General features: G+C 29.7%; 3 protein-coding genes across 5 annotated transcripts; all 3 read right to left on the bottom strand.

The window, feature by feature from the left end:
• Positions 1-1,654: 1,654 nt before the first annotated feature.
• LOC111274531 (uncharacterized) lies at positions 1,655-2,979 on the bottom strand. The gene is given in 6 exon segments (XM_089755117.1): positions 1,655-1,854; positions 1,856-1,991; positions 1,994-2,345; positions 2,392-2,501; positions 2,577-2,639; positions 2,778-2,979. Coding segments are annotated over 6 exon segments (951 nt in total). The 3' UTR covers positions 1,655-1,766.
• LOC111274530 (ras-related protein Rab7) lies at positions 2,906-5,386 on the bottom strand. The gene is made up of 7 exons (XM_022859246.2): positions 5,160-5,386; positions 4,968-4,994; positions 4,754-4,853; positions 4,422-4,568; positions 4,261-4,341; positions 3,977-4,122; positions 2,906-3,303 (listed from the first exon to the last, which is right to left on the bottom strand). Exons 1-7 carry the CDS (start codon positions 5,210-5,212, stop codon positions 3,234-3,236), a joined length of 624 nt encoding a protein of 207 aa, XP_022714981.1. The 5' UTR covers positions 5,213-5,386; the 3' UTR covers positions 2,906-3,233.
• A 1,209-nt stretch (positions 5,387-6,595) lies between these two features.
• Positions 6,596-12,187, bottom strand: LOC111274529 (proline-rich receptor-like protein kinase PERK15). 3 transcript variants are annotated; one of them, XM_022859241.2, is made up of 8 exons: positions 11,771-12,187; positions 9,873-10,382; positions 8,963-9,049; positions 8,786-8,856; positions 8,331-8,407; positions 8,020-8,167; positions 7,615-7,776; positions 6,596-7,294 (listed from the first exon to the last, which is right to left on the bottom strand). In XM_022859241.2, exons 1-8 carry the CDS (start codon positions 12,105-12,107, stop codon positions 6,986-6,988), a joined length of 1,701 nt encoding a protein of 566 aa, XP_022714976.2. In that variant the 5' UTR covers positions 12,108-12,187; the 3' UTR covers positions 6,596-6,985. The 3 variants fall into 3 exon arrangements, with proteins under 3 accessions (XP_022714976.2, XP_022714977.2, XP_022714978.2); XM_022859243.2 differs by having other exon boundaries at positions 7,158-7,388; XM_022859242.2 differs by lacking the exon at positions 7,615-7,776.
• Between the last annotated feature and the right edge of the window lie 6,191 nt (positions 12,188-18,378).

Raw genomic sequence — 18,378 nt, 5'->3', positions numbered from 1 at the left:
AACCAGAATTGGTTTTTCCTTTCCCCTCTTCTCATCAATGCGAAAAGCTTGCATTGTTTGGAATGAAGGGTCAGGTTTAATAGCCCCCTTATTTTAACACCATTTTGGTAACATAAATTATTTACTTCAGTCAGCTGGTGTAACTGAGAAAAAAGTGTGGCAATGACTACTATTATTTGCTGAATTCATCGAAAATTGTTGTGAGAATCTTAAATTCCATTTTACTTTTAATTGCTACTCTAAAATTATTTTTTTCTATTTTGAAAAATAAAATTATTGTTTTTCCTTCTTAAAAAAAGAAGAAATTATTATTTTTCCAAGTCTTATTATGTAGTAATAAATATAAGACTAGAATACTAAAAAAAAAAAACCTTTTTTCCAAGAAAATCTTTAAAGTAATATTTTTGTCTAATTAAACCCTTAAACTTGTATAAACATTCAACCCACAATTCAAAATCCTTCTTGCTTCTTTTGATTCTCAGTTGATGAAAAGCCTCATGGCCTACAGCCCACAATAAAATTATCGAAAATTTGCCTAGAAGGAACAAATGCATACTGCTCCGGGCAAATAACATCAGGAAGAATCCCTTCCAATCTGTTAACCAAAGTCTCGAGATAACCTTGTAAATAAAATTAAATAGGCTAATTGGTCTGCTTTGGGACACCTCGTCAGGTTTGGCAACTTCGGGGATAAAAACTACGTGGGTTAAATTTGTTTCTTACGCCAGCCGACGAGTGGCAAAGAAGTCCTTTGTTGCTTGAATCACCCAATCCCCTACAATCTCCCAATAAAGGTGGGCGAACACCCCTGAGAAACCATCTGGAGTGGTGCCTTCAAAGCTCACAACTACATCGCTAATGCCTTTATCGCCTCATAGCAATCCCCTGTTCAAGACAAACCTTTTTAAACGTCTCCATGCTTTCTCCCTTACGTCCAAGTTGCGAGCTTGAAAATAAATCAATTGAGCATTGTCTCTTTTTATTATCAGCTGCTAGGGGAGCCAGTACTCTGAGCTAGTTCCCGAGTAGGGAGTGATTTTGTTGGTTTCTTTCGGTTGTTGAAGGAAGTATGTGCTAACTTTCGCCATTTTGGATATTTGAGTTCCAGAAGTTTGATTGCTATCTTTAGTTGGAACCTTTGAAAAGCTAGGAACAAATCCATTTTCGAAGGGATAAAGGAAGACCCAAGTCAAGTTTGGAGGCAAGCTGCTGAAGGGTATGGAGAATTTGAGGAAGCTTATAATTCAATTAATGATACCAGGCCCTGCACAAGCTCAAGATTTAGGCAGTATTATTTGGCAGAAACCTCCTCTCATGATTGTCAAAGTTAATTGTTATGCCTCATTTACATGAAAAACCAACAAAGCAGAACTAGCTGCTGTTTTTAGAGACTCCTGGGATCAAGTCGTGGACGGATTCAATATATGTTGTTTCAGAAGTTCAACTGAGACCGCTTAAGCACTGGCTATTAGACTTGTCATCTAGCAGTACTCGAAAGAGATGGAGTAATCTATGGGTGGAATCGAACAACCTTGAAGTGGTGCAACAGATTAATGATGCTGAAGGAATTCTCAATTGGCAAATTAAAGCTATTGTGGATGTCAATTAAAACTACCGTTGATGACATCCTTTCATGTTCAATGAGATTTGTGGATGTTTTCCCATCACCCTTAAAGTTTTATTTTTTGGCCACACCCTTAAATTATTCAAAAAGGAAAAAGAAAATTTGTACAGACAGGAGCTACATTAAGCATCAAGAAGGGATCTTACACAAAACCCGTAACCAGAGTTGGTTTTTCCTTTCCCCTCCTCTCATCATCCTCCTCATTTTCATTCTTCTTTTTCCCTCTCTCCAATCTTCAAACCCTTCAACTCATCATCTAGACAACCCTTCCCATCCACCGCCTCTACACCATCACCACCTACAACCACCATGTCGTTACCTTCCACCAACTCCCTGCCCCCTTCCTTTCCCTTCACGCAGCCTTCCCCGAGACTGAGGCAGGGTCTGGAGACCCTCCTACCACTACGACATCAGACATGTCCGGACACAGCAGCGAATCAAGAATATCGGAGGAGCACTTACCGTTGTCGGGGAATGGGTAGTCGACGCATGCGGTTCCAACCTCATCTTCACCATCAGAGTGGAAGAAGGTAGCCGCACGTGACTTGACAGCAGAGGCGGCTTTGCGGAAGGCCTCGTGTATGGAATCTGGAGGAAGAGCGCAGTCCTCGAGCCCCGCGTCCTCCAGGCGCGGTGGGAGGATCTTCTCTAGTAACCCCATGGATCCTCGTCCTCTCGTAGCTCCTATCGATTCTCCAAAATGTTTGAGAACCCTGATCCTCTAATTAAAAGAGAAGAAAAGTCTTGATTGGATAATTCAGCGAGACAGGAACAATAGGAAGTTCCAAATTGGAATTCTGTCTGAAGCTGACATGGGAAAGTGGATAGCGATAGATGCCATTGCCCACAAAATGCCTGGAAATTTCTTTTTGTCGGCCTACAGTAAAAGTCCAAACTTGCTGTTAAGTGGCATGTGTCATGGCCATGCCCATGCAGAGGTTCAATTTAACACCTGAGATGACCGTAACTTTCAGCTGATTGAAAGGGTCAAGATTAGACTTTAACCCATTACTGTCTTAATAATCAGAAGAATCATTTGGGATCTCCACTTTCAACTTCAAAGTGAACCGTATATAATTCTACAGATATTGCCCATGAATACAAGTACTAATCAAGTTAAATTTAAAGGCATTATTAGGGATCTAACTCTAACCCATCCATATAATTGAACTAAATTCGAATCTCTCTGGCCTTGAAAGTGCAAGTAATTTGCCTGACAACAATTCAAGGTTATCCATCAAAAGCTTGTACATGGGTACCCAAGAAAAAAGGACAAAAGGATTACAACAGAGACTCCATATTTTATTACAGAATAATAGAATATCGGTGATAATGACATGGGAAGTAGGAACCATGGTATAATTACTTTCTAACAGGACGATTAATGAACAATCAATTGTTGTAAATAAAAAGAAATCAACAAGAGGAGGATCACCTCAACTTTTCTTTTTTAACCAACTTACTGATACAAAAATCGAACCTTATAGGAGTGTTATCATCCCTAGTTTATTAGTAATTGTCAGAACCTGCACCATTAACTGATAGAAACCAGAAATCTATGGCAGATGTTTTTGCACTCTGGCAAAAACAGTCATATCCAACAACTCATTTAACATTCACACCCTGTCGATCTCTGTGGCCGTCCTCCACCAGCAACATCAATAGTTTCAGGAAGGTATCTTTGGTCATCAACAAAACAAGAATTGAACACAGACAATTAGCAATCCGTGAAGAATGTGGATATCCAATATAATTTGTACATTCATAAGGCTTTCTATAAAACATTCCATAGAATCACACACACACACACACACACACATATTGGAATTACATTTTACAAAGCTAAGAACAATTCGATCACAGACAGACAGACACAAGGCATAAAGCAAATTCCAGAGGCATTCATGGTGACCATTAAAAGAACTCCTGTCTCCAGCATATTAGCTTTTGAACTATAAAAGGCTCAATCTGTTATTCAACTTTGACATGATCCCATGATCCACCTAATAAAAGATACTAAAAGAATCTCATGCAAAAAAATCAAAGCTCTCAGGGTAACACATTATCACACAGAAATGATAGTACATGTACCACATTACACATTTTAAAAGTACAGATAGCACATTGAAAAATTTTTGTAAAATATAAGGGCCAAATATGACATTAACCCTTTATATTATTTCTTTGAATATTGACACACCAGCATAAACATTTTATTAGTTATCTATTTGTTATTTCTTGTATAACATCATTGATTTATGCAAATTTTGCTTCCACCATCCAACATCTCTTAGTAACAATAAGCACATGATTAAGAAAACAAGTAAACTATTCAGACACACTGATACTTACATTTCTTCTTCAGGTTCATTCTTGAGAGCATTTTTGGCTATGCACTCAAATGCTGCATCAACATTGAATCCTTCTTTTGCAGAGGTCTCAAAGTATGGTATGTTTCCTTTTGAAGCACACCAAGCCTTTGCTTTCTTTTCGGAAACCTAAACCAGAAATAATAACCTCATTTTTACACCATCAGAAAACCCACACACTCCCACGTACTACCATAAAACACTAAGAAAGCTTTGGGTACAAACGGAGGGGAGAAAGGCAGGTAAAGAGGGTGGAAGACATCTTACCACTCGACTATTGCCACCATCAACATCAACCTTGTTTCCCAACACAACAAATGGAAAGTTTTCAGGGTCAGATGGGCTGGCCTGAACATTCAACCAAAAAAAAAAAACATTAGTCATTCTTCAAATTAAGATATTCTACATGTCATTCAATAGAATATTACCTGAATCAGAAACTCTTCGCGCCAGTTGTTAAGATTATCAAAGGACTTCATGACATTCACATCATACACTAGTACACAGCAATCAGCGCCACGGTAGAAAGCCACACCTAAACTTTGAAACCTTTCCTGCCCTGCAGTATCCCATATCTATGCACACAAAGAGAAAAAAGAGTACTAAGAAATGTAAACTTATACAGATGCAAAAATTCACACTGCACTATCATATCATCATGTGGGACAGCTGAAACTAAATGCCGTTCCAAACAGTTAGATAATCTGCAAATCAAAGAAATAAAAATAAACTTTTCATTAGAAAATGAACAATTTTTTACCTGCAATGTGAACAATTTATCTTCAAATTGAACCTCTTTTGTCAAAAAATCGGCTCCTATCGTCGCTTTATACTGATTACTAAATTTACGATTAACATACCTAATTCCAACAAAATTAACAATAATTAAAACATCAGAACCAGCAATTGAATGTCCAAAATTCAATAATTAAAAGGAAAAAATAAAAATTCAGGTTTTAAGTTTCAAAGCTTACTGATTCATCAGAGATGTCTTCCCAACCCTAGAAAAAAATACAAAGATCAAAAGAAAATGCATGTTAGCCAAAAAAAGGCAAATAATTGTAATTAAAATGAGAAAAACAACAAAATTTTCAATTCTAAGGAGACAAAGATAGAAAATTAGAGTAAGAGAAAAAAAAAAAAAGAAAAAAGATCATAAAGATTACCCGCTGTCACCGAGAATTATGACCTTTAGAAGCACACGGCGACGAGAAGCCATGGGATCGGATTTGAGAATTTTATAATTATTGTTTTTAATAATTGTAAAAAATTGTGGGATTTTATTAAATTAAACAAATTTTCTTTTACAATCTTTGATTTCGAGAGAAAATATCAGAGAAGGGAAATTTTGGATGGTTGATTAATTTGTTTTGTTTTGCCAGAAAAGGAAATTGATATTGTTTTCAGCCACCCAAGCAGTCAAATGACAGAAAAGAGATTAGCTGTTAAAATATTACAAAAATGCCCATGTGTATATGTTGAATTTGCAGTTGGTTTTTAGGCAAAGGATGAAAAATTTTCAAATAAAAATTCAATAACCGTTTAATTTTTAACATTAATATAATTAATCAAATTTTAAAATTTTTATTTTGAATTAGTTAAATTTTTAAATATTTTTGTTATTTAATTTAATTTTTAAATATTTATTTTTATTCAATTAAATTTTTGATTGGACAAAAATAATTAATCATTTTTTCTAACAATGATGAAAATTGATGTCAAATGATTTAATTAATTGAAAAAATAATAAAAATTTATGATTATTAAATTTTAATTTTGAGATATAAAAATATATTTTTATATTTTTTATCAATCATTTCATTTTTATTGGATTAATTTATATATTTTTTAAAATTTTTGGTATCGTATTTATTCTTTGGTAATTATCGGTAACTTTGGTTTAAGTACAAGTAAATGCTACTAATTAATTAAAAGTAACTATGGTGACTTAAGTACAAATAAAGAATAAATAATTTAAAATTATTTAAATTTAAATCATAATCATTTAAATTAAATTTTCAATGTTACATCAATAAATCACTATTAAAAAATATATTATATGAATAAAATTTTAAATTTATATAATTATAACTAGTTCATTAGATATAATTTATGAAGTTAAGTAAAAATTGTTGGACACGCAATAACTTTATAAAATTGCTTATAAAATTACTTTAGTAAAAATGAGGTTTTAAGTCTAAAAATAAGAAAAAAATTATAAATATTAAATTTTAAATTTTAAATTTATTAGATGTCATCTCTTAAAGTTAAAAAAATAAATCAATTGAAATAAAATTTTAATTTAAATTACTTTATACATATTTGAATCATATTTTGAGAAATTAAAATGAAATTTAAAAATTGTAAAGCCAACGTATAAAGTATAAGATAATAAGCTACGGTTCAAGATTTGCATGACTAATGGTGTGGTGAAACATCCAGTCTATCCTGATTATGTAACGAAGAAATCTTCTCTCACCTAATTTTTTTAACACCAAAAAGCACTGTTGCAACACTTTGTATTGATTTTTGTTTGCAGTTTTTCCGCTACATTAGATAATGAAATACAACTTATCAAATAAAAAAAAAAAAAAGAAACACGTTGAAATTCATTGAAGCTTCTCTATAGATATTTGATACACTGTTGCGGTGAGAGTATTACTACGTCAAATATATACAGGCAATACAGGCTTGATAACTCTAAACAAGCAAATAATATTAAAAATCGATGCATTTTCAGTGGAATTCACAAAATCCACCCAATCCCTTAAACCAAATCTTGATTTCACTATTGCTATCAGTCTACCTTGGCTTGGCTGACATTTTTGGATAGCAGAGAAAAACCAAAGACTTGGGTGAGGGGAGGAATGGACCTCAAAACAAATCTCAAATTTGCTTTACAAGTGGTTCTCCCAAGTTGGAAATGAGGCGATAATGAATACAGCTGGGAGACAAGAATTTACTGTTTTCCAAGCAATTTTGCAATAGATTGCTACAAACTTCCGATCACATCTTTGGTTTCTTTATCCGCTTTGGACTTTTCCATCACCTGGGTAGGATGTTGGCCTTCACTGCTGGAGCTAGATGGATTAACACCATATTCACTGGTGACCGCACTGTATTCACTGCTACCAAGCTCTTGGCTTTCCAGTGCCACCTTCCTGAACTTCTTCATTTCTTCCCTGTATTGGGTTGAACTGTAATCAGAACTTTCATAGGAACCGAACACTGTGCTGTGCCCAGGTGTGATTCCCTCATTCAAATCATCCAGAGAAATATTTCCTTCCAGAGCTCGAACTATCTGCTTCGTTGAGTGACAGAAAAGTGGTTACATGCCAGCATTCAGTCCAGGGTCATGAATTGTCAAATTGACATTCATTTCGAACATGTAGATGCTATAAATTAAAAGGCAAAAACATCCGTAAAGGGTCAAAATCTATCTAGAGTTTAAATTATGTTATCAAACAACAATAAATACCAACTATTAACTTTTGTAAATGGCAACATGTTACCATGCTTCAAAAACACTGACCATTCAACTCTAAAACATTTATCTAATTGATAAAATGAGAAGTGTTGATTAAAGACTAGAACTTAATATTAAGCACTTAGTCAAAGAACCTGGCTCATCCGTGGGCGATTCCTTGCTGAATGACGAACACAGGCTGCAGCACAAGCAACCATACGAGTCATTTCACTGGAGTCATAGCCCTTGTGCAACCTTGGATCCACAAATGCTTCAAAATTTCTATGTACCAAAGCTTGTGAGAGTAAAGGCCTTGCCTAGAATTCAATAAAAGGATCAGTTATTCATCCCATGCCAGTCAGGCACTAATACATGAGGATTTGAAACAAGGGGATGGAAGGCCATTTGCATGTCCATGTCCTGGTGGGGGCCTAAACCTTTGGTTATGAACATTTGAAAAGAATATAAGATCGCCCTTTTAACACTAAGAAATCAACTAAAACTGGCGATATTCCATGATTGGCTAGATTATATATTCACATTAAAATGGAGTTACAGACCCAATCAACTAAGCTGTCATCAAAGAATGGCTGAGACTTATCAACAGGACGGCGTCCAGTAATCAACTCCAGAAGCACAACCCCAAAGGAGAAAACATCTGACTTCCCTGTAAGCTTCCCGCTGGAGGCATACTCTGGAGCCATGTAACTGCATGTGTACATTCTTGTCAGAGGGGATGTACATATGAATTTTACAGACTATAGATAAAAAAGAAAATCTACTGCAAGATGGCATGGGGTAAGCCATAACTTATTGAATTTTGCAACAATATCAAATGCTATGGGGAAATAAGTGAAAATACATATATTACCCAAAAGTTCCCATTACTCGCGTAGAGACATGAGTATCAGTATCTAAAGAATACTTTGCAAGTCCAAAATCTGCAACCTGAGAAAAAAGGTGAGACACTTGCATTCAGAAAGATATACGGAACTTGGGTCATTCAAATCAAAAAGAAATTTTCTTTAGAGCATACATTGAGAACAAGTTTTCATCAAATTTGAGATAAGGTAATATTTAAAAACTCTCATAATCAAATTCATTTTCTATTCAGCATTCCAATCTAAAGGACAATTTGCTCATTGAAGAGTCATGAAAAAACTAAATCAACAGTTTTATTTTTTTCCACGAGACATCCAAAGAGCTGACATAACATTGAGAAACATATATGAACTTTTGTTTGTTCTCAGCCTCAGAAGGCAAAGGGATAAACCAATCCTGCAGCTATGAAATAATAGCCTTCAATTTGAAAAACTGAAATCGTACCTTAGCCTCAAAGCTATTATCAAGAAGAATGTTAGCTGCCTTGATATCACGATGTATGATCTTGGGCTGACCTGATTATATATTTATGTTTAGGAGGAAAAAGTAGAAACTGTGAGACTAGAAACTGGAAAGTGCTTAAACCTCACAAAGTAAACTAGATGTGTAAAGAATCCTTACAGTCCTCATGCAAATATGCCAATCCTCTGGCTGCATCTAGAGCAATTTTCATTCTGGTTGACCAGTTCATAACTGGCCTCTCTTTTCCTGCATGTTAATTTTCATCTAGTTCAAACCAAAGTATCATAGTTAAAATATGCACATACAGCTATACATCCTCAATCTAAGTTGTGATCTCAATTTGATACTTCACTATGCATGTTCAAGAACCAGTTAGTATCAGATTATACAAAGAAAATAAACGCTTTTTGTTTCGCATAATACTATATGACTTATCTATTTATCATCCATCATATGAAAGAACTGCACAATCATTATTGTTCTTAAATTCTTAAATTTTTTTCTTCTGCAAGAGTATGTTACTGTATTTTTCAACTTTTTCACTCTTTTAAAGCTTAAGTTATGAATTTTCCAAAGGCTTTATCAAGTATTACTCATTACTAAGAACCAAATACATACGAGAACATCATTTGTTACTGCTGTTGCTATGCACAATCCTGAACCAAGCTAGAAAAATGCGGTATAATTTTCCACCTCCATATATGCTAAATTTATTGCATTTTCACCATTTCAAAAAGTCTAATATTTCATGACTGACAGACTTGGACCCAGAACATGGTATCAAAAATCATTTGAATTAAGATCTTCAAAGTCCCTTAAAGCACCCAGATAGAAGGAAAAGAAAGATACCAGGAACATGAGTTAGCAATCTTTGCAAAATTTTCAAAAGATAAATGATATCAGTAGAACAAGCAAGTAGTTGAAAAAAGAAGAAACAAAATTATGATTGGCAACACAATGTTCACTTTCTTCTTTTTTTTTTTTTTTTGGCTGGTCAATGGTCATTTTCTTGCAGCCGGTGAGGTGGGTGGGGTGGGAAGGAAGAGGATTAACCACCAAAATGACTCACCATGTAAATGAAATTCTAATGTGTTGTTTGGAACAAACTCATAAACAAGCAACCTCTTGTCTCCAATAATGCAGTATCCAACTAGTGAAACGAGATGTCTGTGATGCACATGGCTAATGATGTCAACCTCTGCTTGAAATTCACGCTCACCCTGTCCACTTCCAGCTTTTAACTGCTTAATTGCAACTACTTTCCCATTTTTTAGCACTCCCTTGTGGACATAACCAAAACCTCCTTGACCAATGAGGTTAGGATCAGAGAAATTATCTGTTGCCAGTGCTAAATCTTCATAAGTAAATGTGCCCAAGGAATGTCCTATGGCCATTCCTGGGGAAGGTAATGGATTTGACGGTCTCTCAGAGCCCAAACTAGTACTTTTTGAAGGAGGTTCAGCAGAGGCATAACAATTCACTGGTGACTGGTGAAGATGTGGTGTGATTCCTGGTGGAGGAGTAGGTTTTGGCAGAACACTAACTTGAGGAGCATTCTGCTGCCAATGCCGATGGTCAACTGGATGTATAACAAGCATGCAAGAATCAGTGTAAATTCTTTAAATTTTAGAACATTGGACCATTGGTTTCTGTTATTCCACATAGACAATAATTAGAAAGCAGATAATTGTCCCACCAAAACATATCATACAAGAATGAAACAGAAGAATGCATTTAACGGAATCAAAAGACAGGCACTTAAAAAACCTTCAATATGTTATTTGTTACTAACCAGAAACGAACTTCCATATTACTAGTAGCTACTTTTTATATCACCATGGACAAAAATTGCAAGAGTGTCAGTACCGGTTGACCACTCCCTTTCCCTAGAAGCTGTGCATGTGCGTGTGCGTGTACTTACACATGCATGCACACATGTATGTTCTTATAGCATGTGTGGACGTGCATGTCTATGTATGCCTGGCTTTTGAGAGAAAATGAGAGACATAATAAAACCATATACATTGAACATGATAAATCTCATTTTTTTAAATGGTTTAAATATGCAAATTAGATGAAAAAAATGGATGCAAGGAATAAAAAATGATATGATAGTTAAGGAATCAGATGAAATGGTGGTTGTTGAAAGAAATGAGTGACGCAAGAAAATTCAAACTATAACATAACTTGATTCTCTTATTTGGTTTTTCATATAGCAACCCCAGAGTATAGGACATAAAGCTTAGCGTGTTGTTATTGTTGTTTAAATATGCAAATTAGTATGAAAACGTTGGGAAATCACCACAATGATAAGAACAATAAAACTGATACCACACTTAATCAACAAATTAGTAAAATAGCTTACAAATTCATGACAACTTTAAAACCTTAATAAAGGTAACTCGTTCTAGCCGCATTCTTTAGGTATTCTCTGTCAATTTATTCATGTTAACTCTGAAAAAAAAAAATACGGCATACCATCAACATTGCAAATCTAGCCCATAAATGTAGTCTCCCAGATACAAGTTAAACCAATGAACAAAGAAAAATCAACGTTTCAAAGCAAACCCAAATAAATAAGAACCATAAAATACTTAACAAGAAACTCAAGACTCAATGTACTAAACCAAAAAACTTGTTTAAAAAAATTTTTAATATATCCAAAACACTAAGAAACAAATATATAAATAGATAGCGCAAAATTGACTGAATGTAGACCAACATAGTTTTCACATGATTGAATAATAATACAAGAACAAAACAAAAACTATAAAATAATAAACCTAGAATTCATAAAAATAATATAAAAAAAAACTGAAAATTTTTTAAGCAAACTGCAATAAACGACACTTCAAAAATCGAATTAATAAAATGCCATCATTAAAAAAATAAATTAAGGAGTGCTAATACCTATATTAAGGTCTAGCACTTATTTAATGAATTAAAAAAAAATTATTTTCCACTGACCTTTAGGCACTGGAGAAGGAGAATCCAGAGAGTATTTGTGTGCAAGCTTCTTCTTCCTCCTCTTATAAAAAATTACGAAGATACCCACTCCGATCAGCATAATTAACGCCCCCAACACTACCCCTACTATAAGCCCCGCTAACGTTCCACGCGGCAAGCCCCCGCTGGGCGTCGGCTGCGGCGTATCTACAAACGTACCATTAGGAGAAGCAGCTACCAGAAGCGGAGGCGACAAAGGGGCGGAAGAATCTATAGTTGGCGGCAAAGGGGAAGGAGGAGAAGTAGTGTCGGAAGAGGAAGGCGGCCACGTCGGTGATGGAGATGGTGGAGTAGACATCGCCGGAGAGAATCTCCGGTCATAAAATCAAGGTTTTTAATTTTTTATTTTTGCTTGAGGTTTGAAACAGGGTAGAAGCTGAAAAGAGGTTGGTTTTTTTTTTTTTTTTATGATTCGGTGGGAACAGAAAGGAATGTGGACTGAGTGGGCCCCGCTTCTGACATAGAAAATGACTTAATCAGAAAAGAAACAATGACGCCATGTTTGTGTTCACATGCTTTACAGACAAAATTTTGCTGGCTGTGTCTGCTTGTCCGCGTGTCCACGCCGAGTAAGGAAATGTTGCAACCAGTGAATTTTAACTTGTACTACCCTTGTTTTTTATTTATTTTTTTGTTAAGTGATAAAGAGTTTTTAAATTTTATCGGGCAATGAGAAACTAAAAAAAAAAAATTTTGTGAATATTTAATTTAAATATATTAAATTAAAAATTTTAAACACAATTATAATATTATATATTATGATAACGTTATAAATAATTTTGTTACCAATACATTTAAATATTCTTTCGATGTAAACAAATTAAATTATCATTTAACTATCAATCTAATTTTTAAAATATTTATTGTTAAAAATACTCTTTTTATTGTAAAATAATAATTGACAAAATTAATATTAATTTTAATAATAAATAAACTAAATAAAAAATTAATTTTTTTTGTTCTCAACCAAGCGTCGTTGGGCCTTACATGGCTCTGCCCAAATTATCAAATACAATTTTTTTATTCGTCCAAACTCATATAACTTTATTTTATTTTATGATTGATAATTTGTTAAACATATTTTTAAATTTAGTGACAACAAGGTGTAGAGAAGATTGTATATATTCTTTTTTATAATAACAAAATCGAATAAAAAAATAATTTATAATTGTATTTAATATATAAGAGAATAAAATAAAATAATTATTATATTTTATTTATATATTAAAATATATATATAATTATAAAGATAATTAATCATGCTCTTAATATAAAATGTTATCTAAGATAATATTGACATCAATAAATAAAAAATCAAATCAACAAGCAAATCAATTAAATTGAAAATGGATGACGTGATTGATCCAATAAAATGTTTAAAAAAAAAATTCATCGAACTTATTGGACCAACAAAAACTAGATTAATTCAAAAAAATATTGATAATTAAATTGGTTTTATATTTATTTTATTGTTTTATTATTTAAAATTTATTTATAAATAATGGGATTTGAATCTTTAAACTCTCAATTATATAGTAAATACCACATCATGCATTAAGCCAAATACTTTTTTTTTTGTTAATTATTAGTTATATTTAATACTTACTTAACATATAATAATATATTTAATATTAAAATTTATTTATATTAGATCAATCGATTAAATTAATTGAACCAATTTAATTCAAATTCAAAGGTTCATTTAAGTTTTTTCTTTTATTCATGAATTGGTATACTTAGCTTTACTGTATGAATGGTGGGATTCAACATATTAACGTGGACCATTACCTTTAATAATTGAAAGAAAGAAAAAGTAAATCATCTTTTTCTTTATATAATTGAGATAAAAATATAATATTTAAGTGAGACCTTCGTTTTGAAATTTAAATGTGAGAGTGAAATTAGGCTTCCAACAGACTCATCACTTTTTTGGCAGACGAATCTAGCACAGAAATGCCTAAGAACATGTCATGAATGTAAAGTAAGATTAAGATGGGAATTTGTTCCATACTTTGTTACTTAACATCAGCTCCACTTGAAAAATGGCTTACGACTTTTTGTATCCAACATTCAAACCAATCAAACTGCCTTCAATATATATATATATATAAAATAGTTATTTAATAACAATAAAGTTTTATTGTGTATGAATATATATTTTTAAATTACAATTATAATCAAATATTATATCTATATAATTAATTAAATAATTAATTTTCATATCATAATTAAATTATAATCATTGAATAATCAACTGATCAATTAAAATGCAACTGAATAATTAAATCCATAGGTATCGAAACTTAAACTTAAAATCTAAAGGTTTTAGTATCTCTTTCTTGCCATTAAACCAATATCTTATTAGTTCATACATAAATTTTTGTATAAAAAAATCATATATTTATATATTAAAAAAAACATATATTTATATATTAAAAAATATCATATATCCGAGCATTTAGCTTAATAATAAGTGGATGAATCTTCTCTAAACTCAAAGAGTTTGATTTAATACTCTTTTCTACAAACACTAATAGTGAAAATCTTAGGAAAATATGAATTTTATTTTAGATAAAATAAAATTATAACACGTACAATGCACGAAATAATTTTATTTATTTTATATAAATATATATTTTAGTTTCTTTTCAAAATTATATTCAAATCTTTAAAACTCATAATATATATAAAATTTATATATATATTAATTTGTTATTAAAAAATAAACTTTTTGAAAACACTAAAAAAATTATGTATTTCCTTTGAATATTTATGTTTAAAATAATATTTATACACTTATAAAATTATATCAATTAAAAATGAATTATGTATTTTAAAAAATAAAAATATATATTATTGAATGATAATTTAAATAATAAAAAAGTATTAACATACTTTCACTTTAATAATATTGACTAAATTATTATACAAAATATGAAAAATGTTAGAAAATATGTCAAAAATAAATTTAAAAAAAATTATTTTTCATAAGAATAAAACTGTAATAACAATAAAATATATCTTAGAAAAATTTTATAAATAAAAAAATTACAATAGTAATAGAATATACATTAGAAAAAAGTTACAAAAAATATATAAAAAATTAATGTTTAACACATTATATTTGTAATCTTAAATTTATAGAATAATTTTTTAGTGGTAATTAGGATTAAATAGATAATTTTTAAATTAATTTTTTAAAATTTAAAATAGATATAATAAGTGATAAAGATAATATTAAAATTTTTGCATTTATTTGAAATATAAATTTGATAATTAGAGTTTAAATGAATATAATCATTTTGATAATTTTATTATTTAAAGATTTAAAATGAAATTTTTTTGAATTTTTAAAATTTTACATAAAATTATTTGAATTTTTAATATCTCACAATTTTTAAAAAGATAAAATTTAAATCAAAATTTTTAAATCAAGATAAAAAAGATTATTGAAAGGTTTGGATAAACTTAATTTTTGTAAATTTTAAATATGTTTGAAAGATTTTGATAATTAAATAAAATTTTAAATAAAGTTATTTGGTAAACAATTAAAACTATTTATTAAAAAAATAAAATTCATATTTCATATTTTTAATTTTAGAATATATATAAATTAATTTGATTTTCAATTATAATTTGACTAATTTTGATATTTAAATAAATTTATAATTATTTAATTTATAATTAAAAAAAACTATTATTTGTTAAACTATCTTATGTGATATTTAAGAGAATTGTTTATATAAATGTCTATGTAACAAAATTATTTATGTATATATATATATAATATCATATTGCAAAAGTCAATTATATTCGTAGATAAAATATTAAACAATTAATTTTAATAATTTAAATTTAAATCTCAACAACTTTAAATATTTTAAAAAATTGCTAGCTCACAAATTCACCTTGGCGGCTTGAACCTAACCCTTTGAATAATGATCTCAGTAGGATAGTTAGATTATAGCTTGAGCTAGCCTCAATGAGATTAAAGGTATAAAATTTATAAACCCCACTGGCTAAGATACCACAGTAGGCCAATAGCACAAAAGGGCAAGTCAAGTGGTGTTTATTGCAAAGAAATTATCTCATCCTTGAGTTATTAAACTTTATAAATAAAATTAACAAAATGATACATATTTTTAAAATATTAAAAAATTAATTAAAAAATAAATTATATAACAATTTTCTATTTTGGCATAAAATTAAAAAACAATCATTATTGACTCTTTTTATCTCTTTTTTTTTTGTTTATCTTTATTTTTTAGATATATCAAAATTATATAATTTTTTAAAATATTTAAAACTCTTATTTTTATATTTTAAAATTAATTTTTTATGATATTTTATACTTTTTGACATTAAAAGTTATGAAACTTTAATTTTATAAAAAAAATTAATTTTAATAATCAATATATTAAAATCAAATCTTTTTTTTTTAAAACTCCATTAAAGTTAATATTGTCCAAACAATTTAGAACGTAAAAAGTATAAAGTAGGAACTCTTTACTCTAATATATACAATTAGCATGTTTCATTTTTATTGTCCGGTGATCAAACCCACATTAGTTTGGTGTCTTGTTAGAGGTGTTAATTTCATTCATATTTAATAAAAAATTTGATCTTTTATCTAAATAGATATAAAAATAAGTATTACATTATAAATAAAAAAATAAAGATAGATATGATTTAAATTTTTTATTTAATACGAATATGAAAATAAATAATATAATATTTATCTTGTATTTATATCTTACATATATATGTTTAGTAAATAGATTTTTTATTAAATAATATAAATTATTTATATTATTTTAGATTAATTAAAATTAAATATATTTTAATTGAAAAAATATATTAACATATATTTATAAAAAAATCTAAATATATAAGATAAAAATAAAAATATAAAAAAATAAATTTTATTTTTAATTTTTTGAAAAAACTTTCAATATAAAAATTATCTAAACGAATTAAACATTCACGAAAATAAAAATAAAAATAAAAATAAATTTGATATATCCATTAAATATGTATATGAAAATTAATATAATATAAAAAAAAAAAAAAACTACCCTTCGCATTCTTTACCCATCCCTATATCTTATCAGCTCGGCTTTGCGTGCACAAACTATTTTTCATTTCGGTAAAGCAGAGCAGTAGGCTTACTAGCCATCAATTTCCGGGCATAGCGAAAGCTTGAAGTAAGTTATTTCAACAACATGTGCAGTAATCATTTGAAATACCTAAAAAAATTTATGGAAAAAAAAAGTTGAAAGCAGCCCCTGTTGGATAGGAGACTGAAAAGTAGAGTAATTTGGCGTGATAAAATATAATATTAATATTATTTGTTAGAATTATAATGTATTTTTTAAAAAATTTAAAAAATAATAATGATATAAATGTTATTTTATATTCTAAAAACTTTTATTTCTTTTATTTTAAGATAATTAAAAAATGAAGTATTTAAAGGAAAAGAGAAAGCTCAAGTTTCTTTTTTTTTATTTTAAAATAAATAATATCCAAAATAAAGGAAAAGTTTACTCTTTCCCCAACTTTACTTTTTTTTTTCTGGCCTTTTCTTAATTCAAACATAATTTCAAATTTATAAAGTCAAAGGTTTGTTTTTCTCATCTATAACTTAAAATTTTTGATCATGTACATATGAATGATACATGATCAAAATTTAAGCCATGTCACTTTTTTTTTTTTTGTCTTTTGTCAAGATTTTTATATTTTATAATTTTTTTTAGGGATTTTATTCTTGAAAAGTGAGATATGCTTTATATCAGGTTTTTTAAAAGGTTTTTTTCAATGTTTTTTAAGATAAAAATATTATATTTATAAATAATCAAAATAGAATTCGTGCATTCATCTATATATTATATAAAATCTATTTATTTTTATTTCACCTTCACATAAGAGGTTAATGTGACACCATATATATTTTTTTCTTTTTTTGTTTATTTTTTATTTAAATAAATTTGTAAAAAATCTAATCAAAATTTTTTTTTTAAATCAAGATCGAATTGGAATAAGTATATTTTTTCATGAAAAATGAGATTGAGTGAAGTGTGACTAAATTAAATACATGTATTAAGATACAAAAATGTTTTATTCCATGAGGACCAAAACATCTTTTCACTCCATCATAGGGGATTTCACTTGGGAAAAAAAAAATTCCATACTAATGGATTCGGATCCACAAACATGGGTTTCAATGCATAAAATTTTGTAGCACTTATCGATGAGGTCCTATCAATTTATTACACAGAAGAAATCAATTTTAAACATTAATACAATTAGATATACTCTTTATATATAAATTTGGACTTTGCGATCTCGGGTAAGACCGATCCAAGGTCACGGGATCTTTTTTTATCAGATAGGAAGGATTGTTGTACAAAATATACTTTTAAATAATTACCTCATAGATCCTATATTTATTTATATGAAACGGAAATCATATAACGAAAGGTATTCTTATTTGTACAAATGGTACTTCAAGCTTGGAACGAGCACGAAAAATTAACTATATTTCTTTGTCTTTTGAGTTGTACTGCTGGATT

The sequence above is a fragment of the Durio zibethinus genome, chromosome 26 (genome assembly GCF_047325235.1).
Source record: "Durio zibethinus cultivar Kanyao isolate XHJ-2024 chromosome 26, ASM4732523v1, whole genome shotgun sequence".
Lineage (NCBI taxonomy): Eukaryota > Viridiplantae > Streptophyta > Magnoliopsida > Malvales > Malvaceae > Durio > Durio zibethinus.
The sequence above is the reverse complement of the archived record's forward strand: the minus strand, read 5'-3'. Positions and strand labels throughout refer to the sequence as shown.